General features: G+C 38.4%; 1 protein-coding gene across 4 annotated transcripts in view; it reads left to right on the top strand.

Annotated features, from left to right (window-relative positions):
- Positions 1–8,363: 8,363 nt before the first annotated feature.
- WARS2 (tryptophanyl tRNA synthetase 2, mitochondrial) overlaps positions 8,364–20,378 on the top strand; it is a 142,657-nt gene continuing 130,642 nt past the window's right edge. For 2 of the 4 annotated variants that reach the window (XM_057500599.1, XM_036924441.2), the window contains exon 1: positions 8,364–8,497. In XM_057500599.1, the coding sequence (XP_057356582.1) occupies positions 8,405–8,497 (93 nt within the window). In that variant the 5' untranslated portion in view covers positions 8,364–8,404. The remainder of the gene's footprint in view (positions 8,498–20,378) is intronic. The other 2 variants (XM_036924442.2, XM_057500600.1) reach the window with 2 other exon arrangements.

Here is a 20,378-nt window from a genome sequence, read left to right as displayed (position 1 = left end):
TGGAACTTTGCAAAGCCAGGGCTAGTAATCCCTGCCAGAGAAGACAATTGGTGTCAACTCCTTCTGAGAAGTCAGGAATGGCGTGATATGGCACCAGGATGTGTCATGGTACTTGTTTGATCTGAATTTTAAAAATAATCAAGAGTTGACCTCCATAAGAAGGTACCTGAACAGTGTTACTGGTCAAAGATATCTTGAAATCCAGTGTCACCAATTAATGAAGAAAACCTAGAGTACCTCCCCCACCATCCATGACCAATTCCAGACGTGGAAAACCATCTACCCTGGCTAAGCCCAGAATGATTGAGGGCTCTGTACAACAAGCAACCCCTCCTCGCATCCAAACACTGATATCTGCTTCCGTCTGCAAGTGACTGAGCACACGGGCAGTTTCTGTTACAGTTGTGTGAAAACATGAAACAGCAACTGCACCCACTTTAGTTTTCAAAGTATTTTGCCCTCATATACACTGTGCTCCTTCTCATACACAATATCAAGTTAAAGGGCATTAACTGTTTTTACTGTGACTAAACGCACAGCTCCTCCTCAGCCTGTCAAATCAGGCTGAAATGTAATTGGTGAATATTTATTTGTGCACTGTGGGAACATTTTTTTCTTAGAAATAATCAATTGAAAGTGAAAAACATTTTTCAACCTCCCAAAATAAGAGTTTGACTTCTGATGTTTCAAAATCTTCCCAAACTGGTACCTGCATCATTTTATACTATTCAATTTAATGAAACAGATATTTATTGAGTCACTGCTCTAGATGGATCTGAGGGGCCATGTAGAACACAGAAAATGGGATAGGGTGTGACAGACCCTATGAAACATAGGAGCACAGGTGTTAAGGGAGCACAGGAGGGCTGCTACTCCATCTTGGGAGAAGAACATGTCTCATGTGGTTTTATGATAGACCCACATCTTCACAACACACTAAGGAGCAACATAATGTTTGGATTATACAAAGTAGCATGAAAGCATCCTGTCTGGGGAAAGCAAATGAAAGCACACATATTTCCCCTTGGCTTTGTCCATGTTCATCATGTTTTCTTCCAAGTTCCCCCCTTATCTCATCGTGGGCTTCACAGGATGCCGGTTCTAAATAGATTCCTGGGAAAGGGCCTAAAACATGCCTGTGTCATGCCAGGAGATGGGAGGCAGTGAGTGAAGGGACCAGGCACACACCTCCCCTCTTTGGACTTCCCAGGACAGAAGGAAAGGCACCTGTAAAACAGTTGGCTCTAGTTAGCAAAACACCTGAGGCAGGGATAGTCAGGCCCAAAGGGCCCAAACCTTGATAAAGATTAGACGACTCAGTCAATGTGTTCCTTTTGGGATTCTCTCTTCCCTGCCTCTTGCATCCCAACGCTGTCCTCCAGGCAGGCTGAGATGCCCCCATGAGGCCTTCACCCAAAACCCGACTCCTCCCTGGAGACACTTGCTTACAGTGGGGCAATCCTCTGTTCACTTATCACCCTTCTGATGCTCTGAATGTAAGCATGTGCTTCTGGAATTTTCCTTTATCTCCAGTGTCTACCAAAACTTGGCTCAGAATAACTCTCAGAAAATATTTGTTCCTATATTTCAAATGGAAAAACATTGGAAATCCTCGAATTAAGTAAAATACACACACACTTAATCATCCTGTTTTTTAAAAAGTTACATAAAGATGTAAATGTTTCCCCTCCATATCCTTCCTTTTTCTTTAGCTAAACAGATGTATCAATCTATACAGTAAATGCTGGCTGAGTGAATTAAGGAATAACAAATAAATCTAATAGCAAGAAAGAGGCCGAGGGAAGGAATGTCAGAAGTCAACAATTCAAAGTATCATGTCATCTCAAAATCCTTAACTTCATCACATTTGCAAAGCGCTTTTTGCCATGTTTCTGGGCATTAGGATGTACACACCTTTGAGGCCCATTATTCTATTTACCCATGAGGCAGAGAAAGAGAAGATCTAAGTACTTACTGGCCCAATAAGTAGTGGAGCCAGGACTGCCCCTAAGATATGACTTAAAGGAAATTAAAAGGTCTTTTTGATACACAGATGTTTCCCCTGAAATTCTGTTTCCTTTTTGTAGTTTCCCCTTTTAAATTATGATCTTGAAGAGCATGAAGAGCACCTTGCTCAGTTTTGTGTACTTAGTACCTAGCACAGTGCCTGGTATGTGACAGACTTATTTAGATAGGTAGAAAATAGAATATCAATTCCTCTAGAGTTTGTGTTTATGTATTATTAGCATCATATCTCCCCACTCCATCCACTCCATCACCTCATGGTGTTAAATGTCAAGTCACCAGAAAGGTCTAGAATCTATGAGAGTTAAGCTGAGTGTTCCAGGAAACAAGACCCTATTCTTTTAGCAAAAGGATTGGCACCAGGATTGGAGTGGGATCTTCCTAAAACAGTAAAGGTCAGTGCTAAGGGACCCTTTCTTTTCTTTCCTTCTTTGATTCCCAAGCACCTATAAAGATGGTATTTCTAAAAGGAAGCTCTTCTTTGAGAAACCAGTCCTATTTTATGTGACCTTCTGTGCCCTAGGTTTGTGGGTCTTGCTCTTACTGGAGTGGTAATTAACAGTGACCACATAATGGTTAAGTGTAGCCAGGGCTGGTGTGAGAGCTGTGCATGTCCATCAGGAGAGGGGCCTGAAGAAGTGCATCTTCATCTATCAGTGACTTTGTGTACTCCTACTGAATTGATCGAGCTGCTAAAATTATTTAAAATGGAGGACTTGAATTTACTCTACCATGCTGATGTGATGGAATGGCCACTATTCTGTTGTACTTTAACAAGTTTACAAGAAACCTTACCTGCAATACTCAGCTTCTCCTTGGTGGGTCTTTATCCTCTGTGGAGTACCTGAGAAGTCCCAGATTAATAGTATGTGGACAGTAAGTGTGGGAAGGATGAGGAAGGAAGGAGGGGAAGGAGGAAGGGAAGGAGGGAAGAATGATAGCTTTTTTAATCATTTCGTACCTTATTAGCAAGGTACTAATAAAAAGTATCACTCACAGACTTTACAGTTAACTGGTTCTCCCCTCGCCTCCAATTCCTACTCTGTCTCCAGGTTCTCCTCCCTGGCACTACCTCCCAAACTGCCTCCCACCCCTTCCCCAGGAGATGCATGCGATAAATTTGTTGTCTAATGCCTTTCTCATTAACAGTACTCTCTTTACTTCCATTTGGTTTGATCCCTCCAACACCAGATTATCCAACACACAGTTTCTGGGTCTTCTACAGTTTCACAATGTACAATCTAGAGAGTCCTTGAGCTTCCAGCAGGACCATCAGTCAAAATGGGAGGATATTTTTGGCCTGTAGGTCTATCTCCAAAGTACCAGGAGATCCTTGAATTAAAAATGTGACACCCATATGAGCATAAGTTTGTACTGTTAATTGTTAATTCTGTAATTGTTAGGGGCTGGAAGGAAGCTTGAGAGTCTGCTGGCTCAACCATTTCCATTTTTTTCAGATGAAAAGCAGGTGGAGAGGTTAAGGGCTTTCCAATGTCACTTTGTTAGTTATTGCAGAATTGGGACTGGGAATAAAGTCCAGTGTTCTTTTCAATACATCCATTGCCTCCTGGAACACACTCTCTTCTCTCTAGCTTCCCTCTGCCTCAGCTCTCCTAATGGAAGTTGATTCTCTTAGATGCAAAACTGATATGGACAGATTCTTAAAAAGAAATGCTGGCAAACAGAAAACTTGATGATAAATAGAGAGATGATGCAAGTGCAGGGGCTGAATCTGGAAGTAAATCATATCTTCACATAGTGTTTACAAAAATTGTGTTTTGAATAATTTCCTTAGAAATTATTTTACCCATCACAGGAATGCTACTCCCTCTCACAGGGATCTGACTAAAGAGAAATACAAGCAGAATGGAGGAAAAGGAGTAATTTAATTTATATATAAAACATTAGTTGGAACCTAAGTAATAACCCTCAACTAATCAGAATATCTTATGCATTCTGCTTTTTTAGTGGAAAGAGCAAACCACAAGAAAGCAAACATATATCAAGAGATTTTTTAAATGTTTCCAGGGCTTATTTTAAGCTTTAAAATTTTTTCCCCAATTCCCTGCACTATCTTTAAAATATCCCACTGTACACTTCCCTCTTTCCCCTCACATGTGTTCATTTGTTCATTTACTTAATCTGCCAATATTTACTGAGGCCTTCTCTTGTATTGCACTTTGTTGTTACATGGTCTTGACTTCAAGTTAATGCCTGGTTAGGAAATTATCCTAAGAAGATTTAGGTATGTATAATTTTTTTCAGTTATATTTCAAGTTCTGTCAAATGTTAGTAGTTCTGTACTGAATATTTCCATTTGGCCCTAACAGATGTACTGTCTACCATTCTGCATCTTACCCTATGCTTCCAAGAGATGGATGGAAGGACTGACCTTTATGGGCCAGAAAAATCATGTTACTTTGCCCTGAGGTTCAGAGTATGAGGAACCAAAAGATCAGAAGATCAGAGGGTGGAAGGAGAGAGGGGCAGGGCTCTTACCCATGTCTCTATCCACTTCCACACACACACCTGCCACGCTTGGATGGACAGTGACTATATTCTACTCCTAAGACCACAGCACCTATTGCATGACTTCCTTTGGGTTAGCAGCTATCATACGAATCACTGTGACTGCCAATTACAAAGCAATTCATCTATTTCTGAAAAACACAAAAGCAATACAGCTGGAAACTAAGTGAACTGCCACTGCAAGTAGCTAGAGAGTATGAAAATAGGTCAAGATACTCTTCTTACTTACCCTTTGAAAAGAGATCTGTGGAAAGCCACTTCATGCTCATGTTGGATGAGAAAAGTTACATTTTGTTTTTCAGTAACCTAACCCTACCATGACAGGATAAGTAGGGCCAGTTTTATTTGGTTGAGAATAGCTGCCCAGAGGGGTGAGGGGGATAAGGAGACACAGTAATTCACAATCACAATATAAGTTGGTCATGGGGACAGTAGTACAGCATGGAGAATAGTCAAGGATTCTGTAACATCTTTCTACATTGATAGATAGTAATAGCACTAGAGGGGGTGAGGATTTAATACCATGGCTAACTACTGTGTTGTACATTTGAAATCAACAAAAGATTGTACATTAATATACTTCAATTAATATGTGTGTGTGTATATATATATATATATATATATATATATATATATATATATACACACGATGGTGAGGCCAGAGAACTGTAGCTGTACACCAAATTAGGAAAAGAAAGGTTTGACTTCATTAAGAAATTTCTTCCTCAATATTCAAAAAACATATTCAATATAAATGAAAGGTCAGAGGTGAATGGATTGTGCTTTAAGTAAGTTTTGAACAGAGATGGCATCTAGTCTTTGCATTCTGCAAAATTCTTCTTTAAGTGAATAAATGTGTAGGGTAACTCTCCATTACCTTGATCACATCTATTACCAACCTGACACCTAGAATTAAATTAGAGAAACAAAATTGGATACTTTGAGACTTGAGGGCTGATTATACTACTAGAGCTATGAATGGATTTAAACTCTCTCCTTATCCCATTTAAATCTAACTGGATATAAACTCTCCATTATTGAGAAATAGAGGTGTGTCTGCAGAGGTGGAGGTTCCCCTTGATGTTCCTAGGCAAGGAAACCTAATCCTTTCTTCTGACACACATGGTTGCAATAGAGAGCGTTCCCCAACTGCCAGTCTGGTTTTAATCTATTGTTTCAAGCACGATGGGATTTGCAGGGAATGTTAAGGAAAGAGAAAAATTATTAGAACTTACTATAAAATAAAAGTGTTGATGAGAAATCAAATTTTAAATAAGTTTTCAAAATTGTAAGCATGAACATATGTAGATATACAATGCATGCTAGAGTATACAACTATAGAAGTTTTTCATTGTTTAAGTATATCTAATGTCTGCTTTTCTAAAGTCTGCTTTCAATACAACACTTATATCCCATTTCACTGAAGTTTTTTGGCTTAACAAATGATAGCAGTGGTACAATATTGCCAATAACTACAGTGGTGCTTCACTTAAACAGCACTTTTGGACAATGAAATGTTCCATAAGTGAACTTCCCACATAACCAAACTAACCCTGCATTACACAAACTTTTGAAACATTTTATATTGAAGTATTTCAAAAGGGTCAAAAGGGTATTACACAGTTTTTCTCTAAAAGATACACTGAATAACATATCTTTCTGAAGATGCAGGATTAACATTTAAAATACTTCTTAAACTATGTTGAATACAGCACACTCCTTGAAGAGCAGAAGATGGTGCGCTTAAATGGTAATACTTCTCCCAAAAACAGATGGTTTCAGAATGCCATTGTAAAAAGGTACAAAAGCAGACAAAACTAGCTTGCTTTTAATAAATCTAGTGTCTTTTCTGCTGTCAGCTGTCTGTTGTGGCTATTAAAAGCCTATCAACCTCTGACAATTAGTTGTGTACTTTCTCAGAATAAAATTTAGACTTAAGAGACGTGCCTACTCTGCACAAGGCATTATACTACATGCTGAAGGAAATATAGGAAATACAAAACAGTCCTTGCCAAAGAGGCAACCTTGCTGTCTGAGAGACACTTGAGTCACCAGGCCATCACTATGGTGGGAAACAAAATTTAATACTTCTAAGTTTGAAAATAATTTACTTTAAAAAATACAGATATGGAAGTGATTACACTTGTGTTCTGATATGCTCTCTTCAATAGAAGTATGTCTTGGAAATATCTCTCGTGGACATAGTTCAGTCATGTGAGCTGTAGATAAAAGATTAAAATTACTGCTTGAGAAAATTAAATGGGCAGTCCCTTTTTGACAGTTTTCTGCTTCTTATTGCTGGGCTTTCTCTTACAATCCAGATGGCTGAGGATCTCAGAAGTCTAGTCTTGCTAATTCCAAGGGTTACTTAATCTAATTAATAAGGTAGCTGTAAAAAACTGTATTGTAATGCTTTGCTATATATATCGGCACAAAACATTTAGGCATTTATAACACCGCATTGAGAAGGAATATATATCTTTATAAAGATCATTCATCACTTCCACCAGCAAGGTTTCTGTCCTGGGTAGTATCAGTAATATCACATTTTTGGGTTTAAAATATCTTTTGGTGGTTACTTTTAATTTCCATCGTACAACCATTTTTATTCCACAAACTCTACCTGATGGTCTTAAAGACGTCCTTGGTTTCAATTACCATGTGTTTTGTAGTTCAGCTCTCTCTCCTGAGCTCTAGGCCAGTCTACCTAATGGGCCTGACACTTGGTAGTACTACAAGCACCTCAAATTTAAAACACAAAACCAAACTGATCAGTTTTGTTAAGAATGAGATTTGATTTTCTTAGTTGTTCTTTTTTTTTGCTTCATCCCTACAGTTTCTTCCCTGCTTATTTCTGTATTACATCAGTTATGCTTGAACATCACGAGTATTGTACCACTCCTGAGATTCTAATGCATGGTTTTAATTTATAAATTTTGTCTTAACTGTTAGATTTCAGTTAAGAGCATAGGCATCCTTATTCCATTAATCTCCAACCTCTCCCTGTGGAAATGTGGTAATTTGGTTTTTGTTCAATGGGTAGATACAAGGAAACACATGAAGTAATTCTAACAAATCTCTCCCAGTTATATTTTTAGTGATAGGTTCTTATCTGCCTGGGAACTTTTTGGGTGGAATAACAGAGGCAGGAGTACTGTGGTAACCCTTCTTTTGATTTAATCTGAAACACAAAACAGTTTCTTGTATCATGTATCACCTTCTTTTGAAGCCCTTTCTGGACTAGTTTAAAACACCAGTCTTAACCACCACTCCTCCGGAATCTTGGTGTTTGTTTCTACACCTAAAACAGTGCATCATTTATTATCTGCTACTCCATTAGGCCATATACTTCTTAAAGGCAAGATACGTATCTTTCTTCGTATGTTCAATTCCCAGCAGACGGTGGGGTTCAACAAAATTCTGCAGATCGAATGAATCAACGAGGTCGCACAGGCCTGAAAGGACCACTTACTGCCTTCAAAGAGGATTGTGAAGGCCCCATTCCTAGAGAAATTTTTCAAAAGCTGACTGGAGAGCTAGTATCTGAAAGACAACTTGACTTTCTTCCCGTCTAAAATGCTGCTACAAGTATCCCCGAAAGGATTTCTCCCTCCAGGAAGTCCTCCCTAGACTACATCGCAAGTGGGTAACATTAAGGCCAAGCACCACCCCAACTCATTTCCTCATCTACTCCTTAAGACCGGAGCCGACCCGGACTCCACTCCCGCGGTAGCCACCCAGCAGCCCGCCCCGAAGGCATGAGCGCATGCGTAGCAAGCAAAAACGCTGGGAATCTGGGATTGGCTCTTGGGGCAGACGTCACTCAACAAAAGACGGCTCCGCCCTTCTCATGATGGCGCTGCGCTCAACGCGAAAGGCGCGTGAGTGCTGGAGCTTCATCCGGGCACGTCATAAAGGACCCGCAGCTGCTCCCGCATGCCAGGTAATCAAAGCTGGCACTTCTCCAGCCACTTTCCCGTACCACTAGGTCTTTGTTGTCCCCCACATCCCCTTCATTTGCTTTTCTCTTTCTGTTTTCTCTGGAGAATGAATAGCCGTTCCAGTGCTAAGGGGAACTTGTCAAACACTACCCTCCCACTCGGAGCGCGGCGGCGCTGCGAGGAGACGTGATTGCGTACCGCGCCCCGGGTGGGAGGAGCACGCTGTCGCCGGCGCACTTTGCTGCTGGGTCCCAGAGGCAACTCCCCAGTTGCTGGGCGACGCGGGAAGCCAAGAGCCTCTGAATTTATCAGAGCCCCAAGGGCAGGTCTTTCCAGAACTGCCCACCTTCTCATTACTCTTTCAGCCTCCTTTCCTTAACAGCTAGCCAAGAGGCTAGCGGAGAAATTAGAGAAGACGTCTTGTTAGGAATTGGGCGATTTAAATTGGTGTCACCGCTTGACGTCCTCCCTCTGCCAGTGCGGCACTGGAGCAAGCGTCGGTGCATCTTCCACTCTGATTCCTCATTGCCCCAAAGTAGACCTCTGTCTAGCAAGCTCTGAAGGGATTTGAGCAGGCTGCCCAAGTGCGTCATCCTGTCTGCGCCTGGCAGCACTGTGCCGTTACCGTTAGTCTGTTGTGCTGAGAGCGTGGACACGGCGCTTCAACCCGTTTTGTCAGTATTTGGAATCTTACCCTCATGGCAAAAGAAGTATAAATAAATATACATGTATTTCTACTGTTTCTCCTCTATATTTTCTGAAGTTACCATCATTAGTTTCTTTAGATACTCAAAGATATTTTTTAAAGTTGCAATATTATTATTTCTAATAACCTAAGTTCACTAGGAAAACCAACCTAAAGAGCATTTTAAACAAACGGGCTCATAGACTGATTGAGCTTAAAGGAGCTTTAGAGGGGATCCACATAACACCCTTATTTACCTTTTAAGAAAAGCACAGAGAGATGAAGTAGCCTGATCAGACTGGCACAGTTATCATCTAGCAAAATTCTCATATGGCCTACAGCAGCTCCTGATAGCGCTCCTTGCTGATTAGCTCATGTTGCATGCATGTTTTATGGACAATACATGGCAGAGAAAGGATAAGGGAAAAGTCACTGAGACCATTACCCCCATTTTAATGTCATTAAGATCACAGAAACCTATAAATAACAAATACTAATTACAAAATATGGAATGTTGTGGAATTTGCACAACAGATTACTGTTTTCAAACCTTTTAGTTTTGAGTAGAATAAGAATTAAATGTAAGCAAGAACATTTTTTAAAGGTACAGATCTACAGATAATTTTCAATCATTAAAAATGATAGTTTGAAAGACCAATTGAGAAAAGATACAAAATTACATTCAGAGTTTAATTACAATATTGTTTGTAAATAAATATTTATATAAATATATGCACAGGAAAAAAAAGAGTGGAAGGAAACAATCATCCTTGCTTTTTTGTGTTTTACTTTGGTCTTCTAAATGGTGGATTAGAAGTGATTTACATTTTCTCCTTTAAGATTTCTGTATTTTTCACATGTTCTAAATTGAAAATTTACCACTTTTAGACCCAGAATAAGGTTTTAAAGCATAAATCTCCGTATAAATGCACAGTCTTTAATATCATCTGTGCTATTTAGTTCTCTGAGAGAGATACTTGTCCTATAGTGCTGTTATTAAAATGGCTTTAGAAAAGGACTCCTAAAAATTTATGGCCACTTTTCCTGTATCTTCTTTTTCTCTTGGAAAGCTTCCTTTGAAGTCAAAGAGATTTTGTGAACAGATGCAGAAATATGTGAAGGAAGAATTGGATTCCAAACCAGATGCATTGGACATTTTTATGGTATTTCATAACCTTTGTAGAAAACAAAAATCATTTTGCAAGAGTACCGTATAATAGAAAGAAATGTATACTTATCATATGGACGATTCTATCAAAAGCTAATAGCCTGATTGCTTGTTACTTTTGGCTTTGTAGTGGCTCCCTGAGGTGAGAAGCAAAAGTGGATGAGCTGTAGCAGTGCTTTGTGACTAAAACTGTAGTGGTTCCTAGATTGTTTTGAGTTTTCTTAAAAATACAAAATCTTGGGTAATAATGTTGGCATTGGGGGCCTTTAACCATCTCAAAGGCAGTCTTTTGCCCTTCAAGCTAGATGTAGACTCAAGTTTAAAATAAAAAAATATAAGCAATAGGGAGAAACAGGAATAACAGTGTATGGACCTGCTCATTGTGATGTGTCTCCAATTTGTATGAAAGTGGTTTATTTTGCCAGGTGTTGCCTGGTGTTGAAATCTGCCAAGATGAGAGTTGTCACACAGCCAGAGGAATGAAGATGTGACATGATATGTTTAAATGCTGATGGCATTAGGTAAATTTAAGCCTGTCATCATTGGCCAAACACAGAATCTATTCTTAAGTGCTAACTTATGATTTTATTTTGCAAAGAGTGAAATACTGATGGTTAGTAGACCTTTCTTTGCAAGAAAATTTGTAATTATTCAGTCAAAGTATAAAATGTCCACACTTTATCACAGCTGAACAACTTACTTCACTTTTAGCTGTCCCAACTGGGTTTAGCCAGTATTAACATACTATTCCTATTGTTAATGGCCACTAAGTTTCACCATTAGATGAAGGAATCATGCCACAAAAAAATAGGCAATGTATTTCCACAGGAGAAATTTACTCATTTAGAATAGAAGCTGCTCTTCCAGTGTGACACTACTTGCAGAGATAATTTGTAGGCACAGAGGTGATACATTGACTCCGGCATTATTTAATTTAACTCTGCTCAGTCATTTACAGTTTTCTCTATAGGTATCATTCCTTAGCAATACTCTATCTTCTATTCCCAAAGGAATGCTTAACATTTTCTCTTAATTTCCCTGCTTACTAAGTGAAGCACCAACAATCTGTAGGTTTTTGCATCACCCCATCATCTGGGTTCTATTGGTCCTCTATAGTCATTTATCAAAATTCATCTACCACTCTCTTTTTTTCTTAGCACATAGTCTTACTTGCATCTCTTGAACCTGCCTCTGGTTAGTTAAGGTACTGCCTTTTTGACTACCCATTTATCTCCTAAAAAGCAGAATTGAGCCACCCTGATTTCTAACCCATGGAGATTCTCACAACCTCCACTTCTCCATTCCTACCCTCTAGGCCAGGATACCAACCAGCAGGGATGTCAGTTTCTCCTTCACATTCTTGTCCTGGTGTTCTGGCTGTGAGTCATTACCAAGCCATGTAACTTCACTGTGGATGCAGCTCTGAATGAATGATGTTGGTTACATTGCTTCTTATCCCAGCTGCTTAGGATAGTATTTTTCATCAAGCTATTTGAAAGCATAAAATAAAATAAATCATATCTTATAAACATTTTCATGTGGAATACATTATTCTCACTAATAATAATATCCTGTTCTAATATAACACTTTGTAGTTTCCAAAATGGTTTACATATTCTCATTTAATTTTGAGTACAATAAAGTTTCACTATTTAACCATCTAAAACTTTTATTCAGTGATTAAATTTTATTGTGTCTGCCCATTTTTTTTACCAGTTTTGTAATGATGATGAATCTAAAGAAGTAAATACCAGTATTTCAGTTATTACTAGACATAATGAGGATGGAGGGAGGTGGTACTAACAACATTTTTTGGGTGCTTATCATGTCCAAACATGGTTTTAAGCACTTGACTTATACATTAGCTCATTTAATCTTCATAACTCAATGAGGTAGGTGTTAATATTAGCCCTATTTTATAGATGAGGGTACTGAGAGGTTAAATAATGCACCTAGCTAGCAAGTGTTAGATCCAAAATGTAAACCCAGGTAGCCTGATGCCAAATTCTATACACTAACTATAGTAAAATAACACTAAATTCCAAAACAAATTTCCCATGATAATATGCTGATAACTGCCTTGTAACTTTTAAATCTGTGCTATGAAAACCACTTATATATCTTGCCATGTTACATGCAGAGTAGAAATTATAAATCATCCTTGTTGCTGTTCTACAGTCTTGTTGGGCTCAATGAATTATGAGAAAGGAGCAAAGCTGTCTTGTAAATTTATCTCCATGTCTCAATTTGACTACTGCCACTAGGATTACCCTGTGTAAAATAAGGGCTTTTAACACATGAGTCCCAAGGTACGTTCAAGAAGTTTGGTTTATACACAGTCATAGTTAAAAAGTCAACCTGTGCACAGCCCTGCAGGCAGAGGGGAAGTGGTGAGTGCTGAAGCTGATGGATGACCAGGGGACCACTATCTAGGGTCTAGCTGGGATTTATGGCTCTAGTACTTTCTTCAAAAGTAGCAGAGGTGCAAAGTAAGAAGATGGGAGAAATGAAAGTAATTAGCGTTGTTGGCCGTTTCTGCAAGGGTTAAGTAAGAATTCTACTCTAGAAAATTCTCATTCCGAGGAGTTCTTAGGGGAGTCTATATTCACTAAGTGAACTTAAGTGAATTACTACTAATTAGTACATTGATTAGAATGATGTTGAAGCTTTAAACTAGAAACATTCAACAGTTTATTTTAAACACCAAATAAAAGGCATCTCATAAACTTTTCCTTACACTCCCCATGAACGGAGGTTTTGCATGAGCCATTCTACTGGATATTCATTCAGCACCATGCTTTACTCACTGTTACCTTGGGTCCCTTAGAAAGCAGGACATTGTAATGGTGAAGGGAAATGGAGCTGTTTACTCAAATTCTTGATTTGGATTCCTGTCCTCCCAAGGGGAAAATGGTCTATCAGCCAGTTCATAAATTTGCTGGAATAAAGAAGAAGTCCCTTGGGCTGAGGCTAAGGTTGCATGATGAGGGTGGAGTCCCAAGGGAGATGTTAGGGACCAGACTACACGGAGCCCTTGTCAGTTCTGGGAGCGAGCCAGGTTGGCCCTCTGTGTATACAAGTTATCTGGCTATCTTGGTTGTGGAGGAAAATCCTTCTGTGCAGACTACTTTGGCTTCTCCAATGGCTGGCAAAATTCCAGCCACCCCCATGCCTCCAAGCTGTGAAACGCAGTAACCTAGAGAAGCATGTGACTATGGGATAAATAGTCACATGAATATTATACTTATGATTTTAAAGTTGACTAGCTCTTCGATAATTGGAAGTGTAGTAAAGCAGAAGATGTAGGACTGTTGGGGTCAATTAGGCCTGGCTTCAACACATACTAATTCTGTGGTGCCAGACAAGTTATTTGACCTCACTAAACTTCAGTTTTCTCATCTCAAAGGCTTTAATAATAATACATTGTAGGAGTTTTATGTGGATTTGAGATCCTGCCATATATATAAAGACACTTGGCTAAAGCACAGCATCTGGTGGGTCCTCTGTGCTTGATGATGTTTATTTCTTCAAAAACATATAATTCTACTCAGCAAACTTCCTGTCCTTCACCCTTATCAATCTTAATAATCCTTTGTCCCCCCCCATCTCCACACTAACCTGCTCCTTCTCATTCCCCACAAAAAACAATCCAACAAGATGAGTCCCCCAAAACAGCACTCTGATTATATTGTTCCTTGCTCAGGAACCTTGGGGAGCTTCTCATAAAGTTCAGCCTTCTTATAGCCCCACATCCAAGACCTTCCACAGTCCAGGTTCAAAACACTAATCTAGGCTATGCTGTTTTACATAGATCCCTTACCACGGAGTTCATAGAATCTCCAAGTTTTCTAGAGACTTGGCTAGGATAACTATATGTGCAAGAAAATGAGTTATTTCTTAGATCTTTGGCATAATAATTCCTGTAATAGAGCTCAGTAAGTATTTACTGAGTGAATGAATTCAGTGAAAAGTAAAACAAAATGAGATAAGACATAAGTGCATTCCATTGGCATTTAGCATATTGTTGAATTTAAACCTTACATTTTTGTGTATATTTTTATATATTTAATTACAGATGTTCAGTGTTTGCTGCAGTTTATAACTGATCTTATTATTGCTCTAAGTTTCCAGATGTTTGAGTGACTGGAAGATAATACTGATTTTATTTCGATGATGTTACAAGTAGGCTGTGAATTTTCTACTTGTTTTTATAACTGATTCTTATGGCCTCTCTAGCCCAAATTTATTTTTCACTAGTGTAGCTAATTATACTGAGGTTTGCAACCTCTATCTATTATACTAAAGTTTGTTACCTCTATACATAGGAAAATGTAGACATACTCAGGATTAAGATGAGAAGATTTTATTTGCAGTGTAGTTTTGTCTCAAAAGACTATCTGATTTAATAAATGTGCTATATTATCAAAACAACTGACATGCTTTTTCCCATCATAAATCATGAATGTGCTTTCTTCAACTCTTGAAGGAAAGGAAAAGCTCGTTTATTGTTATCAATATTGCCTTTTTTCTTAATTGTCCATCTTAAGTTTTTTTAAAACAACCTGTCAAACCATGCCTAGTCCCTTGCTCTATAGATCTTGCTATGCTGTGCGTGTTTGGAGAAAACAGCCCTAGTCTCACTGCACTGTTACACTCTAGAATATAAGGCCATTTGTGAGCTTACAGTCTAATGCTGTTTCATTTTTCTTTGTACCATTATAAAGAGTGGAGTAGTGTGATTCAAGCAGAATTTATATGTACATTACAATTCTTTTATAGTGTCTTTTTTTTTCTTTTATAGTGTCTTAGTGGCATTTCAGTAGTTGTTAAGGAAAGTTTTACTTCTCTATTTGCTTACCAATTTATCTTTAACATGCTTAATAAATCCTTAAATCAACACAGCATAATCATAGAACTATCATAGAATGTCATGTCTGTTAGAAGGGGCTAACTGCAGCATCTTCCTGAATAAGGTCTGTGACTACAGTGGCTAGACATGTTGTTAATCTAGGACCAGTTGTACCCATAAATCTCTAAAATGTCTTGGAAATTCCAACATTTCAGCATCCACATGACATCTCGCATATTGCTTTTCGCATTCTAAAATGGAACAGAAATTCTTTAGCAGATCATGTGTCCTTAATTTTGATTGGGAATATATTAATATATCTGTGACTCAACTAAAGACCCAGCTTATGCTCTAGTCTTATTTTTTGTCTAAATAGCAAACATTTTGATCAGACTTCCATGATCCCTGTCTTCTTGAAAGTCAAATGCCCATCTTTATTTAATTTTTATTGAAGTATAGTTGATACCCAGTATTATATTGGTGTCAAGTATACAACACAGTGTTTCAACAGTTACCTACATTCTTTAAACCTCACCCCAACTAGTGCAGTTACTATCTGTTAACATCGGAAGATGTTACAGAACCATTGGCTGTATTCTCCGTGCTGCACTTCCATCCAGTGACCAACTTATATTATGATTGAGATTTTTGTGTCCCTTTATCCCCTTCCCACCCACCCATCCTAATAGGTAACCACCAGCCACTTCTCAGTGTCTCTGAGTCTACTGCTATTTTTTTAATTTTGTTTTATTTTGTTTTTAGATTCCACAAATAGGTGAAGTCATGTGGTATTTGTCTTTCTCCATCTGGCTTATTTCACTTAGCATAATATCCTCTAGGTCCACCCATAATTTCACAAATGGCAGGATTTCTTTCTTTTTATGGCTGAATAATATTCGACCATGTATATGAATTACATCTTCTTCATTCATGTATAGTGGACACTTTCATTTCTTCCATATCTTGGGTATTGTAAATAATGGAGCAATAAACATAGGGTATTATATCTTTTTGAATCAGACATTTTGATTTCTTTGGGTAAATTCCTAAAAGTGAAGTTACAGGATCACATGGTATTTCTATTTTTAGTTTTTTGAGGAGTCTCCATACTGCTTTCCACAGTAGCTGCACCAATTGATATTCCCACAGGCAGTGTAGGAGGGTTCCCTTTTCTCTACCCTCACCAACACTTATTCCTTGTCTTTTGAGTAGTGGCCATTCTGACTGGTGTAAACTGATATCTCATTGTGGCTTTGATTTGTGTTGCCTTGATGATTAGCGATGTGGAGCATCTTTTCATGTGCCTGTTGGCCACCTGTATTTCTTCTTTGGAAAAATGTCTTTTATAGGTCCTCTACCCATATTTTAATTGGGTTATTTGTTTATTTGGTGTTGAGTCATATGAGTTCTTTATATATTTTGGATGTTAACCTCTTATTGGATAAATCATTTATGAATATATTCTCCCATATTGTAGGTTATCTTTTTGTTTTGTTGATGGTGTCCTTTGCTGTACAGAAGTTTTTTAGCTTGATGTAGTTCCACTTGTTCATTTTTTATTTTGTTTCCCTTGTCTGGGGAGATATGCCCAGAAAAAAATTCCTCATGCTTATGTTCAAGAGATTTTTGCCTATGTTTTCTTCTAAGAATTTTATGGTTTCATGACTTATATTTAGGTCTTTAATCCACTTCAAGTTTACTTTCGTGTGTGGAGTTAGATGGTAATCCACTTTCATTCTCTTTCATGTAGCTGTCCAATTTTCCCAACACTGTTTATTGAAGAGACTATCTTTTCCTCATCAAATGCCCATCTTTAGATTAACCATGTGGAGATAGGACCATTCGGCTTCCATTTGACCACTTGTTAGAAGGGATGGGAGAGAGAGGCGTAACTTTTCGAAAAGGGGTAGCAAAGCTATGACCATTGATGTGTTTACTATCAGCTGAAAAGCACTTAAGTTTGTGACTTCTTTTTAGAGATTATCAAGAAAAGTATGTAAAGTGAGAAAAAAATAACTTTTCAAAGTCAAAGGTTTTTAACCCTAGGCTCAAACTCTGGGAGAAAGACCAGAGTTGAAGACTCCAAAAAAGAGACAGCGACAGGAGGAGAGTCATTAGAGTGTGAGTGTGGCTCTAAGGATTTCAAAGGTGCAGAGAATTTCAAAGAAGAATTGAGTGAAATAGTGGCATGGTACAAGAAAGACTAAAAATGATCCATTAGAGTTTATAATTGGCATATCACTAATGATATTAGTAACAATAACTTTAGAATAGTTATTGGTGCAGAAGTTTAATTATAGTGAGATGAGAGGTAGGGAAGAGAGGATTGTTCTTTAGAAGAGCCTTAACAAGAAGGCAGTGTCAGGGAAGGTGAAGGGAGTTATAAAGAATAGCCCAACCAAGCGAAATTTCTGGAGGTGGAAGAGACTAAGCTTAATTACAGGAGCCAGTAAAGATGGAGAGATGGAAGATATAGGAAAGAGATGGAAAGAAACAGAAGAAGTGCAATCCAGAGCAAATGAGTGAACAATAGGAGAGGCAAATTAACTCTGAGACTAGGAGAAAGAGGTAGAGATGGTTGTGGGTCTAGTATATTTTGCTGGGAATGGGATGGGAAAGCTAGGAACTCCAAAACCTGATGAGTATAATTCTCTCAGGGGGCTTAAATCCTGAGGAAATAGAGCAGGTTAGTGGTTTGTAACTGGAAACTACATTAAATATATGGGTAGATTTTGCATCATTTTGAGGTTTGTCATTAACAGATTGGAAGCTACTGAGGTGTATAAATGAAGAATGAGTTCTGTAGCATTAATCTAGGATTAGAGTCTTTACACAGCTACTGAGACCTAATGGCAAGGGAGGTGGGGTGGCTAGTGAGAGCATAGTTCAACTGTTTGGGGCCAAGCTCACAGGGGAGAAGAGAGGACAGATAGGGACTGCTATATCAGGAAAACATGGAAAAACCAGAGGCTCTGCTTTCCAAATGAGGTTGGAGAGCAGGAATAGTGAGAATAAAAGTATGAAAGAATTGAAAAGTAGAAGGTTTCAGACTGTATAGAATATTGGCATTTATGATTTCAAAATGGAGGAATTCTGCGTGATGACAAGGTCCAGTGTGTCACTGGGAACAGGTGACTGATGTTAGAGAGATCAAGCAGAAGTACTGAGTGCTAATGTGTTGGATGGATAGTCTGGCCTTATAGCTGAACTCTCTTGGATGATGAGGTTAGGGTATAAGGAGAGACAGTTTCCTAAGCCTTAATCTATTTGAGACAGTATTCTGGAGGTGGAAGATAACAACAAAGGACTAAATAAGTGTAAACATCTGTTCTCCCATTTTTGTAGTCATGTAAGACATTTCTGCCTATTTGTACTCAAATGTCTCCGGAACTATTAAAAGACTGTTCAGTAAAGTATTATTTGGATATATCACCTGGTGAACTCTGTTCTCATCTCTAATTCATGGGAGTAATAAGGTCATGAATATTTTATATGTCTTGATGTATTCAACAAATACTGAACACTTACCAGGTGCAAGGTGTTGGAGATAGACCATTGAAGAACAAAGACAAAAATACTACATTCTAGAGGGACAAACAAATAATAAACAAGTAGTTAAAAGATATATGTTAGATGATAATAAGGGACAGGGAGAAAAAGTAAAGCAGGGACAGGAGATGGTGACTGCAGTTTTAAATTGGGTGGTCAGTGAAGGGCTCCAAGAAGGTAACATTTGAGGACAGATCTGAAGGTGGTAAGAACATATACAGAGAGTATATGTGGAGGAAGAGCATGCCAGGTAGAAGAAAACAAGAATGAAAAGGCCATGAAGTAGGGACTAACCTGGGGTATTTGAAGACCAGCAGGGAGGCTAGTGTGGCTGAAGAAAAGTGAGCATTTGCTTTAACAAATACTGTATAGTACTTCCTATGTGTTGAATGCTTTTCTAAATCCTTTGCAAATATTTAGTCATTTACTTCTTATAACAACCCTATAAAACAATGCTATTACTAGTACCATTTTACAGATGAGGCTTTGTAAAACAGATGGTAAGTAATTTGTCACACAAAATGCACATAGTGAAAAAGGGAAGGGAGCCAGGGTCCTAACTGTGGGTTGGTTTTGCATTATGCTTCCCAATAGTGTAGTAGGACATGACTACATTTATTTATTAAATAAGGTAGCTTGAAGGTAGAAGTGGGCAAGTCAGTTGTATAGAACCTTAGAAGCAATTGTAAGGACCTCCTTGTCTTTTACTCTGATTGAGTTGGAAACCTATTTAAAGACATTGTTTGGAGGAATGACATGATTTGACATCGGTTTTAAAGCTTCATTCTGTTGTGTTAAGAACAGAATACAGAGGAGCAGGAATAGAATCAAAGAGACCATTTAGAAGCCTAGTACACGATCCAAGCAAGAGATGACGATGGGCTGGGCTTGGCTGAGTGGTAAGATGATTTCATGAGAAGTGGTCAGATTCTGGATATTTATTTTAAAGGTAAAACCAACAAGATTTTCTTACTGATTTGATATAGGATGAAAGAAAGCAAAGAGTCAAGATTGATCCCAAGGTTTTGGCCAGAGCAGCTGGAAGAATGAATTTACCACTTACTAAGATGGTAAAAACTGCAAGAGGAGTAAAACTTTGGGGGGAAGATCAAAAGTTGAGTCGTAGATGTGTGGAGTGTAGATGCCTAATGAACATCTAAGTGGAGATATCCAGAAAGCAGTTAGCTATATGAGACCAAAGCTCAAGAGACATGTCTAGAGATATAAATTTGGGAGTCCTTGGTATAGACTCTGCTTAAAGTTATGAGACCCGATGCGATCTAGCATCTAGGCAGTGTTTTTATAAAGAGAAGAAGTCCAAGTACTGAGCCACTGAGCATTCCAACAGTAAGAGATTGGGCTGATGAAAAGAACCAGCCAAGAGAGTAGTAGCCAGATAGGTAGAAAAAAAAGTAGAAAAAGGTGACATCCTAGAAACCAAGTGAGGAAATGTTTCATAGACCAATGCATATGTGCCTGTGTGATATATGAATTTAGAATAATCAGGAATACCAGCTACTTTGCTGATTACCATAGTCTTTACTTACAGGCAAATTTAATTGGGAAGCCAGATCATTAAAAAAGATAGCTTGATGGGTATGGAATCAGCATAGGAGTTCACTAGATCACTTC

The sequence above is a fragment of the Manis pentadactyla genome, chromosome 4 (genome assembly GCF_030020395.1).
Source record: "Manis pentadactyla isolate mManPen7 chromosome 4, mManPen7.hap1, whole genome shotgun sequence".
NCBI classification, from domain to species: domain Eukaryota; kingdom Metazoa; phylum Chordata; class Mammalia; order Pholidota; family Manidae; genus Manis; species Manis pentadactyla.
This window is presented reverse-complemented; position numbering and strand designations above follow the sequence as displayed.